At 42.6% G+C, this 17,346-nt stretch overlaps 2 protein-coding genes across 2 annotated transcripts; both read right to left on the bottom strand.

The window, feature by feature from the left end:
• Positions 1-200: 200 nt before the first annotated feature.
• On the bottom strand, positions 201-6,379 carry LOC133026116 (transmembrane protein 79-like). Its single transcript, XM_061092975.1, has 5 exons — positions 6,302-6,379; positions 3,791-4,649; positions 2,001-2,195; positions 1,340-1,562; positions 201-1,241 (listed from the first exon to the last, which is right to left on the bottom strand). Exons 2-5 carry the CDS (start codon positions 4,548-4,550, stop codon positions 1,049-1,051), a joined length of 1,371 nt encoding a protein of 456 aa, XP_060948958.1. The 5' UTR covers positions 4,551-4,649; positions 6,302-6,379; the 3' UTR covers positions 201-1,048.
• A 1,625-nt stretch (positions 6,380-8,004) lies between these two features.
• Positions 8,005-12,875, bottom strand: si:ch211-288g17.3 (uncharacterized). The gene is made up of 2 exons (XM_061092956.1): positions 12,730-12,875; positions 8,005-11,568 (listed from the first exon to the last, which is right to left on the bottom strand). Exon 2 carries the CDS (start codon positions 11,530-11,532, stop codon positions 9,442-9,444), a length of 2,091 nt encoding a protein of 696 aa, XP_060948939.1. The 5' UTR covers positions 11,533-11,568; positions 12,730-12,875; the 3' UTR covers positions 8,005-9,441.
• Positions 12,876-17,346: the final 4,471 nt, after the last annotated feature.

Raw genomic sequence — 17,346 nt, 5'->3', positions numbered from 1 at the left:
AATCAACATCTCAGACGAGACAGAGTCGCCACTTCAACTCAAATATAATGGCTCACCAAGTTTCTCATGTCTGAGGGAAAGATCACACGTCGTTACGATCTAAATCATCAAATATTGATCTTCAGATTTGGAAACGAAGCTTTATTTTACTCATTCAAGGCACTTATTGTTGATATTCACTTTAAATACACATTTATTCTTACAATGAGAAAAATCCTTCAACAGAAAGAAGCGAGACTAACGAAAAAACAACTCAGCAACTAATGTCACTAAAGCATCTGATCAATAAAACAAAGACATGTTTCGTTATAAATAAAGAGTATAAAGATGTCGCGAGTACCAGTTCTGCGACAACAAAATAAGAAACAGGATTCATAAAACAACTTGATGCGAATAATTCAACCTCATAAAAAAAAAAATCTAATCCCTGAAATATTTACTTTTCATAACGGAGTTTTTAAACGTGTTTATTTTTCCTGTTTTTCTGCTTCACATCCAAACTCGGGTTTATCCCACTGAAACGATTCAGCCTCAGAACTGGATCATCAGCGGCTCAGCACGAGGAGACGTTCCTGACAGTGAAAAGGTTTGTGACACAAGATAAATGGTACAAAAATAATAACATTGTGAAGAAGAGGAGGAGGAGGAAGAGGCTCCTTCACACATCTCTAGAGTTTTAAGTCCAATAAACGGTGTGAATATTATTGCATTTTCATATTCATACAGAACAACCTGAGCTTCACTTTAAGTCCCAACCTGATTCAGATCCTTGAGCATTTCTATGTTCACAAAGTAATCAAATAACAACATTTATAATCCTTAATAGTTAATATTCACTGACTTTATGAAAGCATGTTTGTTTAGCTGCTCTGCAAACTAATAGTATTGGTTCTTCCTCTGATGAGTTTCTGCCCAGTGTTTTCAGTAACCACAATCTTAAAGGATTAGAACTTTGGAAAGATGCTCAAAGAACAAGCCAGGGTTTGTGGGTTCTGTGTCGTAAAGCTTTGCCAGCCGTTCGTCCTCCTCTCTTCTCGGACGTCGTCTTTCAGCCCCACCAGCGCAGACTGGGAGGCGGAGCTGTGGTGGGCGGCTCCACGTCGAACACCGACTCCTGTCCCACTGACGAGCAGATGTAGTAGAGGTTGACGCCCAGCATGACCAGGATGGGGAAGAAGGAGAAGCCGAAGCCGAGGCCCCGGAAGCTGCTGCCCAGAGAGAGGCAGATCCAGTAGATGAGTCTGGGAAGGAAAGAGAAGAAGCAGATGAGTGTTTCACGAGCACCAGAAAACATCAACGCCCTCCTTCCTTATCAGATTTGATCCCTAAACGTTCGTACCTGCCAAAAACAAACATGATGGTGAGCAGCGGCACCAGTTTGACCAGATCCTGGCTGATGTAGCTCGCCATGACGGCCAGCTGCAGGAAGTAGAAGAGGAAGAGGGCCAGGGACTCGTTGACGTAGTGCCAGTGCACGGCGACCTCCCTGTTCAGCAGTTTGCTCTGGAAGAGCGGCTTCATCTCGCTGTGCCGCAGGCGGGCGACGCCCTGCACCAGCACGCCTGCAGGGACACAACGGGCCAACGTCATCAGCTACATCATCTAAGGTTTGCTTCAATGCACGATAAACCACATGACTGTAAATAAAGATGGACGACGTGATGGTTCAGGAAAGTGAAGCCAAAACATCTGGATCGCCCCCTTGTGGCTGTCATAAACCCCGCCTCTTCCCAGTTAGTGGATTAGATATGGGCTGAATACAAAATTTGGTAAGTAAGTTATATTGTTTTTTAATTAGATATTTGATGTTATGTAACAGGACTGAGACTGTGACGTGATTGGTCGACAGCTCTGCAATGGGATCACTACTGCACAGACTCTGGCCCCACGTGACATCACCAGCACAAGATGGCAGCGTTCCTATCCGAGATGATTTGGCTTCAATTTTTCTTACATCACATTGATCGATTTCTAAATCGCGACACATGCCGGGGTCGTACCGAGCAGGAGGGGGATCATGGCGAAGAAGGAGCAGCGCAGGGTGTACACCACCCTGAGGGGGGCGCTCTGCAGCAGCGGCGGCTCGAAGGGGAGGAGCTCGAAGCCCCCCCACACCAGGAGAGGGAAGAGGAGCGCCGCGGCCACCGTCGACAGAACCAGCAGCAGCTTGACACTGCACCCCCGCTCACACAGAACTGCGGAGGCAACACACACACACTTTCACACACACGTTGCATAATTCATCTCCGGACATTTCTTGCGTGCGATCAAGCAGAAAAGATCAGAGTGAAAAACGTGCTGCAGGAAACGTTTCGCCTGTTCATATGGGACATGTTAAATGGTAAAAAATTTAAGTAAAATCTCTCCTGATTAAAAACACTTAAATAAATCATAATTTAAATATTTAATGATTTAAAATCCACGGCACAGCGAGATCTGGTGAAACAAAAATCGCAGATATGATGTGTTCTCTGTTCTTTTCAAGAAGAAGAAAAAAAGGATTTGGGTTCATTTAGGATCGTTCACAAAGAGCATCTCACTTAATGATAATCTGACTTAATCTGGCCCTAATTCTATTTGAGAGGTGTTGGAAGAGGATGTTTGGAAAAAGGAAATCTCTCGACGGTTAGAGAAGCAGGATTAGAGGGATTAAGAAATTGGACGATCGGGGAGAATTCTGTCGCTCGCCATCTCTCGTCCTCTCGTTTCCTGTCGTCGCTCCATTGTCTCACTAAACAAAGATTTAAAATGTCACAAAAGGTACAGCGTCAACTCTGCTCTTCACTGTCAGACCAGTAAGAAGTTTGATAAATGTGTCTTTTTAATTTTTCATTCACTGGGTTTGCTCTAGAGAACATCTGGTTCTTGAAGGTCTTGAAAAGTCTGTAAACACATTACTGTGATCTGATTGTGGGCTTTTGCATTCGTGTGTTGGGAACCTATGTCAAAATTAGTAAATGTCAATTTTAAACATCAATAAATCTGAAATAACTAGGGTTGCAAAATTCCGGGAATATTCAAAGTTGGAAACTTTCCATGGGAATTAACGGGAATTAACGGGAATTAACGGGAATATACGGGAATATACGGGAATTAACGGGAATAAACTGGGAATTTTGTGGGTAATTTATACTAACTGTATTTACCTTGTCATATACAGACATAAATATAAACATTCTGTTGTGTCATAGGCTGATTTGAGCCCTGAGGAAACTTTGGGAACTTGACTATATGCTTCTGCATCGTTGTGTCATTCTTAACATAGGTCTTTGCACAGTATTTGCAAATGTACACAGCCTTTCCTTCTACATTGGACGAGGTGAAATGTCTCCACACATGAGAGAGTGCACGTGGCATTGTTCTGTAGAATAAGATGAGAAAAAAGTTGTTTTTTTTTGTTTGTTTTTTTCAAAATTCCCCAAATTCCCGAGCTTAACTTTCCACTCCTTTGCAACCCTAGAAAAAAACTGATCGTTTTTATTGATCGAGCCTTTTTTCTTCCATCTTTCCTCATTCTATGCTGATGATGCAGATTTTGATATTAATTATTGTTGGATTCAACATTTTTGTCTTATATCTATTCCACCGACATACAGGATTCAGTATTTAATGTTTGATTTTACCCCTTATTGCCCCTAATGGTTTTCCTGTGAAAAGGTATTAAATTGGTGTTCTTCAATCTTTATGGGGTTTTCTATCCCTGAAAATGACTGAAAGATCTTTGATTTCAACACTGCAGAAACTCTACACACACACACACACAGGCTCAGAGTGTGTGTCCTCCACTCACAGTCCTCGTCGTCCTGCTCCGTCCACTCCGGGCCGAGCTGTGCGTCCCCGTCCGGCTCCACCTGCGGCTCGCCCTCCTTCTCTATGAAGAGCCGACTCTCCTCTGGAGGACTTCTGCCGGACGGATGCACGATGGTGACTTGTGGAGTGAAGCCCAGAGCAGCTTTCTCTGACATCCAGTGGGACTCTCCTCCTCCTCCTCCTCCTCCTCCTCCTCCTCCTCCCTCCTCCTCCTCATATTCATCGTCTGCCTGGGAGCCGGAGCCGTCCCCGTCCCGCTGCGGCTCGTCCACGTCGTCCCTCCACCTGTCCCCCTCGGGCATGCTCTCCCTCCACTTGGCCTTGCCCTTCTTGTGTCCCTCGGCCTCGCTCTGCTTCTCCTCCGACGTGTCCTGACTTCCTGCGCTGAACCCAGTGTCCCTCTCCTCAGGCTTTGACCCTCGTGTCTCTGACCACGCTCCATCGCTGGTGTCCGTCTGAGGCCTCCTGTCTTTGTCCCCAGGCCACGGCAACGTGCTCAGCTCCAGAAGAGCAGAGCGGATCGCCTCCTCCTCCTCCTCCTCCTCCTCCTCCTTGTCTCTGTGATCTTCCCCCTTCTTTAACACCTCATCTTCTCCCTCCTCCTCTTCATTTGTCTTCTTCTTCCTATCCTCGTATGGTGGATTTACACCTCCAACAACTTGAGGCTCTGCAGTTGAACCATCAGGTGGAAATGCACCGTCCACTATCGAGTCTGAGATCAAACCACCGAGGCCGGACATCTCGTCAAACTTTTTTAAATCCTGTTTTTCAGTGGATCTGCGTCTGGACTGTTAGCAGAACTTCTCCCAGCTGCTGAGAGTCATATTTGTGGATTTTCCCTGTGAGGAAATGAAATTAGGACAAAGTTACAAAACAACATCCTGCTCTGCCTTCAAGAAAACTAGAAATCAAAGTTCAGTGTTTATCATGGGTGTGTTGCTCTGTGTGTATGATCCTATCCGCAAACACACACACACAGAGGGAGAAGGTGTGTGGAGTAAGTTTAAGTTTGGTGCATCATCAGTTCAGTTTGAGCAGAAAATCAAGGAAATTCCATATAAAGTTTGTTGAATATCAAACTAATCTAAATATAAATGTGTCCTTAACTGTACGTGCAGGTTTATACATTCGCTCACAGATCGACAGAGACGAGACAAACCCTTCTCACCTGTTACTTATCTGTCAGGTTATTCTAACTGGACATTTATTAACAGAAAACACTGATACAATTCAACCATATGAGTGATGGTGAAATCAACACGGCTGCATTCCTGCAACACATGACTCTGAACTTTGTAATCGTTATATATATAGAGAGAAAAGTCTTATAATTAAGTCGTTTTTTAAACATGTTTTAAATCCAGATCTATATTTGCAACACACTCTTATAATGAAGTAGATGTTTTTACGTGTTTTAAATCAAAAGCTACATATACATGTTTTGAATCTGTCACTCAAATAACGGATGCTTTGGATCAAAACTTTGGTATATTCACAAGTCTTTATATTCATAATATACTCATATCATGAAGTAGTATTTTCTACATGGTTTAAATATAAACGTATCTATACATACGAGTCTTTGTATTTGTAGTATACTCGTACAAATATCATTTTCAGCATGGTATAAATGTAAATGAAGTTGTTTTTTAAACATGTTTTAAATCCAGATCTATATTTGCAACACACTCTTATAATGAAGTAGATGTTTTTAAGCTTTGTATTCAAATGTTTGTCTATATTAGCAAGACATTCTTTTAATGACGTAGTTTTTTCATACGTTTTAAATCAAAAGCTACACATGCATGTTTTGAATCTGTCACTCAAATAATGGATGCTTTGGATCAAAACTTTGGTATATACACAAGTCTTTATATTCATAATATACTCATATTATGAAGTAATATTTTCTACATGGTATAAATATAAATGTATCTATACATACGAGTCTTTGTATTTGTAGTATACTCTTACAAATATAATTTTAAGCATGGTATAAATGTAAATTAAGTTGTTTTTTTTTTACATGTTTTCAGTGTAAATCTTTATGAGTCTATATTTGTGACAGTGAACCTGTTGTTTGGGTGAATGGACCCAGTGTTAGAGTCAATTTGTTTAAACTCAGGGTTGTAACCTGTTTGTTTATCTGTAGGGAAATGGATTTCCTCCTCTGAGTCACATATCTTTCGTTTCCTTGTTTTTCTTCTGTTTTTTATGTCACCTGGTGTTGAACAAAACCCCTGAGACTCTTCACTGGGAGCAGCTGGAGAGAAACACACCGAACTGGTCCCAGACTGGATTCAACCCACAGTCTGAAGCCACAGATCTTTGTTTATGATCCAGCCTGTCGGGACCAGGTCGAGGCTCGGGCCTGACGCTCGGATCTCAGACGTCTGGTTCTCGGGTCGGAGCTGAGAACCTGCTGTTCGGGATCCGAGTGAAATGTTCTGATCCACAAACACTCACAGAGAAAAGTGAAAGTTCGACCTACCTGTGGATTTAGTGAGGGACACGATCCGGACCTCGGAGGGGGGGGAAGCTGAGTTTCTGTTTGTGTCTCAGCTGAAGACTGAAGTTACCTGGCAGGTGTGACCAGGTGTTTCACTGCTCTGAACACAGAGGGGCGACACGGCGACAAGGTCTCACTCCGATACACTTTCCACTCACCAAAAACAACAAGCCAAAGATCCACCTGTGACGTCACCTTGGTCTTCATAATCCTTTTCTATGAACACTTTTTTCCTTTATCTGTGAAAACTGACAAACCTTTTACTAGGATTAATTATTAATAACAGGAATGTACATACCATGACAGAGCTGTAGTCCCTATGCAGTAAAATAATGCTGCTTACAAACAGACAGTCAAGTACGTACCCTGTACAACACTCCGCTCCATATACACTTACTTCACATCATATGTGATATGTGTTAATATAAACCATATTGATATTATATATCCTTTTATACAATAATATTGTCTTTTGCACACTCTGTCTACATATTCTCACTCATAGTATATTATATTATCTATTGTATAGTCAAATACTAATATTTATACCTCTACTATATATCATATATTATATCATACTCTCTGTATATTCTTTTTATATATACGTCTATATACACGTATTTATACATGTGTACATGTTATAATTATAATTATTATATTACTACTATTATTATTATATATACTGTTGCTGCCATTATTACTATATACTGCTATTGTATTGGTATAATTACTATCATATATAAATATATATTATGTTATATTATATACTATATATACTGTACTATTTTTATATACTGTCTAACAATAACATTACCATCATATCATCAGTACTATTACCATCATCTTGCCACTGCACCTTATCTATATATTTATCTTGTGTTTCTGTTTTTTATTCTTTCTACCTCAATATTTTTTATTTTATTGTAATGTATTGTATTTTATTGTATTCAAATATACCGGCTGCTTTGACGACTTAATTTCCCTTAGGGCGTAAATAAATCTATCTATCTATCTATCTATCTATCTATCTATACACTTTCCACTCACCAAAAACAACAAGCCAAAGACCCACCTGTGACGTCACCTTGGTCTTCATAATCCTTTTCTATGAACATTTTTTTCCTTTATCTGTGAAAACTGACAAACCTTTTACTAGGATTAATTATTAAACAGGAATATACATAACATGAAAGAACTGTAGTCCCTATGCAGTAAAATAATGTAGTTTACAAACAGACAGTCAAGTACGAAACACTGAACTATAATGTTGTCAATTACATTAACAGGATAATACTATAATCCTAGTTTTTAATATTTGTTAAAATGTTGTATTTCTCCTTTGGTTTAAGCCAATAAATATTTCTCAAATAATTTTAAAACGCCCTGTCCAATAACTTCGAATAATAACGATGTTGATTTTATTTTTCCACTTCACCCTCTTTACTTTCACTGGTGTTTTTTTTAAGGCGTAGTGATTCATCTGTCACAGCCAACATGATCTTTGATTTGGCTTCACTCAAGTTGTTGTGCATGAGTCACGTCATCAGGCTGCTGAGGGTGGAGCTGCCACCCACCAGCTTTATAATCAACATTATAATCAACTTGTTACTTTCTGTGGAGCCTACATCGTTAAACTGGGTAAAGTGGGAGGAGTTAACGAATAAAACCAAACACTGTGGAAAAAATTGAACAGATCAACATTTTATTTCAAGACCATGTTCTCACAAATTATTGGATTCTTGTTCAAAACACACAAAATCCAAATATGTCCCCTCAGAAGGATTCGACTCGACGGAGCCTCCACCTCCGTCACCTCACAGTATATTTTTTTTTACAGAACTGGAAACACAGAAGCACAATTTGGCATTTTAGGAAACATCGATGTCCGACTCCGGCCACAGAGGTGTTAATATGGGTAACGATATCACACACAAAAAATATGTGTACACAAGGGGCTCAAAGGAAAATAAATGGATGTGTGTGAAATCGACCCAATCACCTTAATCTCATGACAAACCCCAAGGCGTTTGGAAAAACAAGAAGAAAAAATATCACAGCTACAAGAAAACAGGATGGAAAACAGATTATTAAAAAGTGAAAAGTGGAGGAGGAAATCTACAGAGCGGCAGGAAGGTGACATGTCCGGTCCAGGAACGCATTCAACAAAACGACATGAACGGATCCACTGATCCAAACAAAACAAACAAACTGGTGATACATTCAAAGCTTGAACAATTAAGGCAAAACAAATGTTCTGACAAGATCTAGTGTGAAATGGCATTTAGGGGAAAAAATGAGACATTTCAACATATTCTCTCTTCACAAACTCTCCCAACAGAAGCTCGACCGAGCCGAAGTGAAGCTTCCAGATCCTGTTCCAACTCCGTCAGAAACACCGTCACCGTTTTGGAATAATGTAAATGACCAGAAACCCAGTGGGTGTTTGTCTGAATCTAATCTCGTTGCTGTTCAAGGCGCTGGTGAGCCACAGGAAACAAACTTGGTAAAAACTTTTCTTAAAATATGAAATTTGCTATGAACATTTATCAGGATAAACATCCAGACAGGCTTATAAGAGCTTAAGAGAACCTTTTGATATTAAATCGCATGTTGATTTCATTGATCCAAATAAGGAGGCATGTGTTTGGATATCAGGGGAAAATCTTGTGCAAAGACTCTATATTCTCCTGCCAGTTTATCCTAGAATATCATGGAAATGATCCAGGAACAGGAATTAGATTTGACCTAAAAGTGAAATAAAAGGAAGTCAGTAAGACAGTGAGTGACAGAAGCTGGAGGAACGGAGGCTTCCGTCGGGATGTTTGTTTTCCTCGCTCTCGTCTCTCCAACATTTACTGTCACTGACGAACAACACACCCGACAGTTAAATGAAAACTGCAACAGTCTATAATAATACTTTACATGCCAGTTCTAGTAAAAGGTTTTTAGTACTTCTTACTCAGAAATGACAGACTGAATGAACAAGTTAGTCAGGAAAACAGTGGAGCCGCGATCCTGTAATTCTACCAGAGCGAGAAAATGTTAAAAACATGTTTTCATTGACAAAGATTGTTTCTATGTTTTAGAACAACAACTACTACAGCAACGTTTTGTTCAGTTCATCAAGCCTGGTCAATGACTTCAAAGACTGCGTTTTGTTCGACGAGCTTTTCTTCAGAATCGCCCACGAGCTCGGGCGACGTCGTCTGCTCCTCGGGCTCCGGCTCCTCCTCCTCCGCTGGTGCTGCTTCATGCTCCTCCTCCTCCGCTGGTTCTGCTTCATGTTCCTCAACAGGACTGCCTTCGTTCTCTTCAGCACTTTCTGTCACACGCTTCACAGATCCTTTCGGCCGACCCCTTTTCTTTTTTGGCGGCTCAGGGTCACCATTCGGCGACGCTCGGTCCAGCTCCGTTTCCTCTCTGGCTTTATTTTTGTTGCCTGGACCTTTGGGACGTCCCCTTTTCCGCGGTACGACTGCTTCCTTTTTTGCAGCGGGTAGAGCTTGTCTGCTTTTTCTCGGGGGATCATCGACGAGCTTTTCTTCAGTATCGCCCACGTGCTCGGGGGACGTCGTCTGCTCCTCCTCCTCTGCTAGTTCTGCTTCATGGTCCTCAACAGGAGGTAAATCCCCCGTTGGCGACGCTCGGTCCAGCTCTGTTTCCTGTCTGGCTTTATTTTTGTTGCCTGGACCTTTGGGCCGTCCCCTTTTCCGCGGTACGACTGCTTCATTTTTTGCAGCGCTTAGCGTTTGTCTGCTTTTTCTCGGGGGATCATCGACGAGCTTTTCTTCAGTATCGCCCACGTGCTCGGGGGACGTCGTCTGCTCCTCCTCTTCTGCTGGTTCTGCTTCATGCTCCTCCTCCTCTGCTTCATGGTCCTCAACAGGAGGTAAATCACCGGTTGGCGACGCTCGGTCCAGCTCCGTGTCCTCACTGGCTTTATTTTTGTTGCCTGGACCTTTAGGACGTCCCCTTTTCCGCGGTACGACAGCTTCCTTTGTTGCAGCGCTTAGGGCTTGTCTGCTTTTTCTCGGGGGATCGTCGTCGGGGTTGCTCGGTGAGGATGCGGCGGGTATTCGCTTGCGCAGGTGAGCACCTTTCTTAGACTGGGTCTTGGGAGGCCGGCCGCGGCCTCTGCGGGGGCCGGCTGGAGCGCCGGCTGTAGCGCCCTCTGGTGGATCAGCACGCGGGTACTTCCTCGGCCGTCCGAGCGGTTTCCATTCTTTTGGTTTGTTCCGCTCCTCCGCCGTCGGCAGAGGATACTTCCTCGGCCTTCCCCTCTTGGCTGGTGGTGATGATGACAGTCGTAGGGGTCTGTTGTGTGGTCTCTTGTACCGGCTCGGTGACTCTTGCTCCTTTAAAGCAGGACTTTTCTTGTTCAAAGAGCCTTTGGGTCGACCTATTCCTCTCGTAAACTCCGGTGAGTCGTCTGTGGCTCGACTTTTTCGTGGCCTTCCCCTCTGTCTCTGGGGCCTGTCCGAGATGCCATTTGACCCCGTTGACCTGATCTGACGTCCCACTCTTTCTGTGGGTGAGCTTTCGCTTTCGCTACCGTCAGTATCCTCCTCCTCCGTCTCCGTCTCCTCCTCCTCGCTGCTCTCCTCTCTCTGCCGCCTGGACTTCTTTTTAGTAGAGCCCTTTGGTCGGCCTCTTTTCCTTTTTACAGGAGTGCCTTCGTCCTCTTTAGCACTTTCTGACACACGCTTCACAGATCCTTTCGGACGACCCCTTTTCCTTTTTGGCGACTCAGAGTCACCATTCGGTAATTTCTCAGACGAAGAGGTGTTATTGCTGAAAGACTTTTTCGGTCTCCCTCTTTTCCTAGGAGTATCGTCTGCTTTGATGGTCTTGGTCCCCTTAGGTCTCCCTCTACCCCTGTGAGCGGGCACAGAATCAGGAGCTTGGTCGTCTCCTGATCCCTCCTCCTTCTCTTCCTCCTCCTCCTCTTCCCTCTCCTTCTCCTCCTCTGTCTTTGTTGTGATGGAGAGTTTTGGACGCCCTCTTCCTCTCTTGGGCTGCGTGGACCCACCGTTGGAAATGCCTGACACCAGCCCCATGAGTCTGAAGTCTGTTACACAAACCTTCAGCTTCTTTAAACCTAGCGGCCTCCCCCTTCCTGGTTTAATGGGACTGCTGTCGGCACTGGACTCCCCCTCTTTGCCTGCGTCATCTGCTTGTTCTTTCTCGGGCATCTTTATTTCTTCTTCTTCCATACTGGTGCCGGCAGCTTGGACCAATTCTGACTGCACCTTCAGATTCAACATTGAGATCAACAGTTAATCATTTATTCATTAGATATGTGTAATTCTCTTTTCTTATACAAAAAGTCCTGCAACATAACAGAACAGATGTTTTAACAAGAAACAATGTGGTTATATCTAAAGTGATAAAAATTACATTTAGTAAAGTTAGGGACTAAAAAGTTCTCGTCTTGTTTTATTGCATGAATCTGCTGCTGTGTAAATCAAGAGAAAATAATATAACATCGATGAATTCGTATTTAAAGTCTAGTTTATTGAAATATGATTGCAGCGTTAAAAAAGTGACACCTAATTAAAACCCTAAACCAGTTAAAGCTACACATTTATATCCAGATATGGTGAAATAATACCTTAGATGTTTTAGTGTCCATTTTAAATTCTGTCTGGATCTAATATTGTTAAAGCACTTCTGTGGTATTTATGAACCCTTCTCTGAATATATGAAATGATTACATTTGATTATTGATCAGCTCAAATGATCTAATAACACTACATGCCTTGCTCATGAGCCTTAGGACACAATAATAACTTTATTTACACAAACTCTATTTATAAATGTGAACATCACTTTCATATGAGGAGTTGACGGATTTGTGTTTTACTGATGAACAAAACTCTGTGAAAATCACCTTTTTTAAATATATAAAATTGATATTATTGCTCTTCAATTCAATCAAAACAAGAGGGAACAAATGTTATATCCGCGAAAATATTCTTGTCTTCAAACTAGATAACTTGAAAAACAAGGAGTATGACTTGTATTTTTTATTATTATTTACATTTGGGGTTTAACAGGGCCGTGTCTATTTTCTGGTGTAAAATCCTCCAGCGGCGGGAGATCGACGATCCTTGTGAGGCGAACAACAACATGTGCCCGGTTAACGACGCCACATTTGTTATTCACCCTCTCCTCCTTTATACGCGCTGGACTTACACATCTAACACATGGAACCCATTTCGGAATGAATCTAATCTTCCATCTTTATCAGTTGTGACTGAATAAACGGTTAATTTGATTAGATACGAGGCCTCAAACAAGTGCGACGGTTCCCGGAGCAGCTTGTGTTCCAGGTGATAGTCAGGTTCGGCGGCGGTGGCGAGCGGAGCCACGCAGGAGAATCCCCGCGGGGAACAGAGAGACTTCCTCACCTGAAACAAATCCTCGGTCCGCCTCCGGTTCAGCTTCTCGTCGACATCAGGCTCCTTTGACGACGTAAAGTCAAAGTTCGTCTTTGTTGTCGCTGTAGGAGCTATATCTATGGTGGCGGCGGTTTAAATTTGCGGCCACTTCCGGCGGTCCGTGACGCGGGAGGCTCCGGAGGGAAACGGCGGCGCAGCAGAGTTTCGGTTCCTACGTCCCACAGGTTTCTTTCCCTGCGTCCTGAAGGTGTTTTTTATTACCACGGTTATTAATAAAAACCGTGCATTTCTGTGAGTGGAGCTTCAGATATTAGTTTGGCAATAGAAGTGCCAAACTAATTGCCAAACTAATATCTTAATATCTGATTACACCTCTATTAGTTTGGCAATAGAAGTGTAATAAGTTATTACACTTCTATTGCCAAACTAATATCTGAATATCTGATTACACTTCTATTAGTTTGGCAATAGAAGTGTAACTACTTATTACACTTCTATTGCCAAACTAATATCTGAATATCTGATTACACTTCTATTAGTTTGGCAATAGAAGTGTAATAACTTATTACACTTCTATTGCCATCCTAATATCTGAATATCTGATTACACTTATATTAGTTTGGCAATAGAAGTGTAATAACTTATTACACTTCTATTGCCAAACTAATATCTGAATATCTGATTACACTTCTATTAGTTTGGCAATAGAATTATAATAACTTATTACACTTCTATTGCCAAACTAATATCTGAATATCTGATTACACTTCTATTAGTTTGGCAATAGAATTATAATAACTTATTACACTTCTATTGCCAAACTAATATCTGAATATCTGATTACACCTCTACACTTCTATTGCCAAACTAATATCTGAATATCTGATTACACTTCTATTAGTTTGGCAATAGAATTATAATAACTTATTACACTTCTATTGCCAAACTAATATCTGAAGCTCCACTCACAGAAATGCACGGTTTTTATCCTCGTCTTGTGATTACTTTACTATACTACATAGTTACTGTGTATCTCTATGTGTGATTTATTTAGTTATTTTAAGTATCTATTCAAAACATTGCATGTGTTCCTTTGTTATCTGCTGCACTGACACATGTGATCGATAAAGTTTATCTCATGTCGTCCACAATCATGAAAAGGGACACAACTCCATCGTAGAACTTGTGTGTAGAAAAATGTTCTTACTAATCTTATGTCCAAACCTGAAAGTGACCAATCACAGGTCTGTTCACTCCCAACTCTCCAAGTAACACCTGCAAAATCTGCTCCTCTTAAAAATGAAAGACTGATCATTTTCATGTTTTGTTTTACTGCAGAAGAATCATATTTTATATCTATTATAGAGGGAATATGAACTGTGCAACTAAAATAAATAGCAACAAGTAGTTTCTTATCACTTCTTCATGGTTAGAAGATTATAAAAATCTTTATTTGTCTTCACAGGGAAATCTTGATTGAAGTAGGAGACAAAGTTCTTTGCAGCTCTGCTTCAGTTGGCTGGGGAAGTATATGAACGTCACAATAGCCACCTTTAGTCTGATATGACCAGTAGCTTATAGTGGTTAATAAAACTATTTTAAAAAAAAAGCCCAACCTGGCCTGATAAATAAGATGATAGATAATTGATGATTGATAATCAACCGTGTAATATGTATAAAATGAAGTCAATATTATGGGTGTCTCGTCTGTCAGCATCAGTTCCAGCTCTTGTCTTTCCTGCGCGTCTCCACAGAGGGGAACCATACCGACACGAGAACAAAAGACATGAGGGGGAAGAACGAGAAGAAAAAACAAAGACCAGACAAATTACACAGAGGTAGACTTTGTCGCAGGGGAGGGGAGGGGGGGGTTAGATGAGGGCGCTGAGGATGAGGTGAGTGATGAGGTCAACGAAAGAAAGGCGAGAGAGAGAGAGAGAGCGAGAGAGATGCAAATGGTGTTTGTATGTGAGTGGGAGAGGGGGAGAGATAGAGGGAGAGAGGCTGTCACTTCAAAAGAGGGAGAGAGAGAGGCTGAGGGGAAAGGACAGACACGGCCGAAGGAAAGGAAAGGAGCGTTTGAGGAAAGGACAAACCCTGAGAGACTGAGCGATGAACCCACTGCCCCGTCTCACCCCCCTCCATCCTCCCCCCCCCTCCTCTTCTTCCCTTGCCTCCCTCCCTCCCTGTGTGCTTTGCCATGGTTACCAGACAGTGCTCCCAATGCAGCCAGTTAATGTGTTTTTCAGCGGCGGTCCCGAGCTGGGTACTAATGTGTCTCGGTCTGTCTCCCGCACAATCAATGTCAACTGTCCTGGGATGCACAAACACACACAGGGCTGCGAGCCAGGCAGCACAGGCCGGCTGAGTCGGGGGGGGGGGGGGGGGCGGGGGTCCGACAGAGCCACCACATCGCTTTGGTTCGTTCGCCTGGAAACCGCCGGATGTGTGCGGTTTGTTGAGTGGTCGGATCTGCGATGCACCTTATATCACATGTTGATGTTTTCTTACACTGATCTGAAATATTCATCTCACATTTAATTCATGACTCGGTGACCGAAAACATTTCCTCCTCCCTTTTGCTCCCGACGTGAGAGAAAACACCCGACTACACTTTGAATTCTTTTATTCACATGTTATTGTATAACAAAACAATTCAACGATTTTCTTCAATATTTCTTTAATTTGATTGTGATATTTTCACTAAATCAGAACAGAAACATCCGCAGTTCATTCATACATAGACATTCAATTAAAATTTAAAGTGAGCCACAGAAAATGCATCAGCAACTGTTTTGATTATATTAGTTAATTGTGAAGAGTTGTTATTCAAACATTCTCTGTTTTGTAACATAAACAATCTGAGTTTGTCACCATCAATAAATAAAATGAAACATCAGAGTTTTTCCAGTCTGTCGACGACGTGTCTGCCGTCGTTCCCGGCGTCCGTGAACTGATTTAAACATCGCACGTGAATCATACATCGGGGTCACGACCTTTGGCTGCCTTCTTATTGAACTGTGTAAGCACAAAGCTCGCCAAGAAGGCACTGCCCCCTCCAGAGAAGCCTGTCCTCTCCTCGGGCCCTTCCTGGTGTCAGGGAAATTTGGGGAATTCTCCCCAGACGACTTCATGCTGTCAAAACGTCTTCATTCTGGGACTTTACTCTGATCTATTACACATTCTCGTGATGTTAAAAAGAGGAGAACACGTCGTCTGGCAACGTGAGAAGCTTTCTCTGAGTCGGATGTCAGGAAATGTGGTGGCGTCCAGAAGCAGCTGCATGCACCTTTGTTCCCAAGGACCTCACCTGTGACCTTTCTTATCAGCACAGGTTAAGGGTCTCAGGGACAAGGACGCACACCAACTCGCACACAGTTTAAAATCTCACTGCGAGTTATGAGATTTTTTAAATCTGAAAATATATCTCAGTGACGCATGTAACATTTTATCAACAGGCTCAGTGAGATTAACTCTAAATCTACACATTAAAACATTTTTATTACTAACAGACACGCAGCATTTTATAATTACAACAAAAACAATTCTCTAAAATGAGAGACAGTTATTACGTCATGTTTGATGGTTACCGTTTTCTATGCCGATGCGGTCCGACATGAAATGTTTCGTCTCGACGCGTCCGGACAAACGCGACTCGATCACATCCTGCAAGAGAAAGAAGGTGAAAACTCGTCAATCCACATGGAAAACATTGATTCTCGTGGCGTTATTAATCCGATCATTTTCTTTTCAGGGCCCTTTCACTGCCTTCCCTCCCCTAGCCAGCGCCTGTTGTTCAGTGCAGGTCTGTGCAGTGAGACGCTCCAACGACATGCCCCCTGCTGGCAGACAGAGAGACAAAGCATTTGACGACACACACACACACACACAAACGCTCGCTGAGGAAAATCCTCAAATTTAATGTATAAAACTGGATTTGCTTATGTGATGAGCATATGGCCGTCTAGCCTGTACGAGCACTAAGCTCCAACAGAGCGGTCAAACAGTTCATAGACAAACACACACACACACACACACAGACACACACAGGCGACACTCGTCTCTTTGCATGTGCTCACCCATGGAGCGTCCACAGACAGCTCTGCCTGCAGCCGCAGACATCACTGTCATCTTACATTTTCCTACAGGCCTTGTGATCTCACAGGATTATGCAATCCCCCATGAACCCCCCCCCCAAAAAAAAAAAAAGATGTTCAGCCTTGAGGGAGCAGAGCTGATTTTCACTCCTGCACACACAAGATAAATGTCACGAGAGCCTGACACTGCAGACGCCACACGCAGAACACGAGCCCGGGTTCAAAACAACTGCTTCACAGCTGAAAAACTCCATTTGCATCACGTCGACAACTCTACCGTCCGACAAACGATCCAGGAGGCGTCTCCAACTTACTGTCTGCCCAGGTGCACACACACACACGGAAAACACACAACAACTACACAAAGGAACACAGCACATCACAGCGTTTTTGCAGCCCGTGTGAGAAAATTACACCGGCTCTCTCTCTCCGTCTCCTCTTTGTCTCTGTGCTTTGAGATATTTTCCTCTGTCCCAGTTTCATCAGCTCCTCGGCTGCTCCGCGGAGCGCCCGAGACAAAGAGCGCCGG

The sequence above is a fragment of the Limanda limanda genome, chromosome 19, assembly GCF_963576545.1.
Source record: "Limanda limanda chromosome 19, fLimLim1.1, whole genome shotgun sequence".
Taxonomy (NCBI): domain Eukaryota; kingdom Metazoa; phylum Chordata; class Actinopteri; order Pleuronectiformes; family Pleuronectidae; genus Limanda; species Limanda limanda.
This window is presented reverse-complemented; position numbering and strand designations above follow the sequence as displayed.

What these genes read in the sequence shown, in the direction of transcription:
- LOC133026116 (XM_061092975.1), bottom strand. Translation starts at nt 4,550, where the DNA reads ATGTCCGGCCTCGGTGGTTTGATCTCAGACTCGATAGTGGACGGTGCA. An exon ending in GGAGCAGGACGACGAGGACT is followed by an intron (nt 2,196 to 3,790) that starts GTGAGTGGAGGA and finishes TTGCCTCCGCAG; the next exon opens with TTCTGTGTGAGCGGGGGTGC. An exon ending in ATCATGTTTGTTTTTGGCAG is followed by an intron (nt 1,242 to 1,339) that starts GTACGAACGTTT and finishes TTTCCTTCCCAG; the next exon opens with ACTCATCTACTGGATCTGCC.
- si:ch211-288g17.3 (XM_061092956.1), bottom strand. Translation starts at nt 11,532, where the DNA reads ATGGAAGAAGAAGAAATAAAGATGCCCGAGAAAGAACAAGCAGATGAC.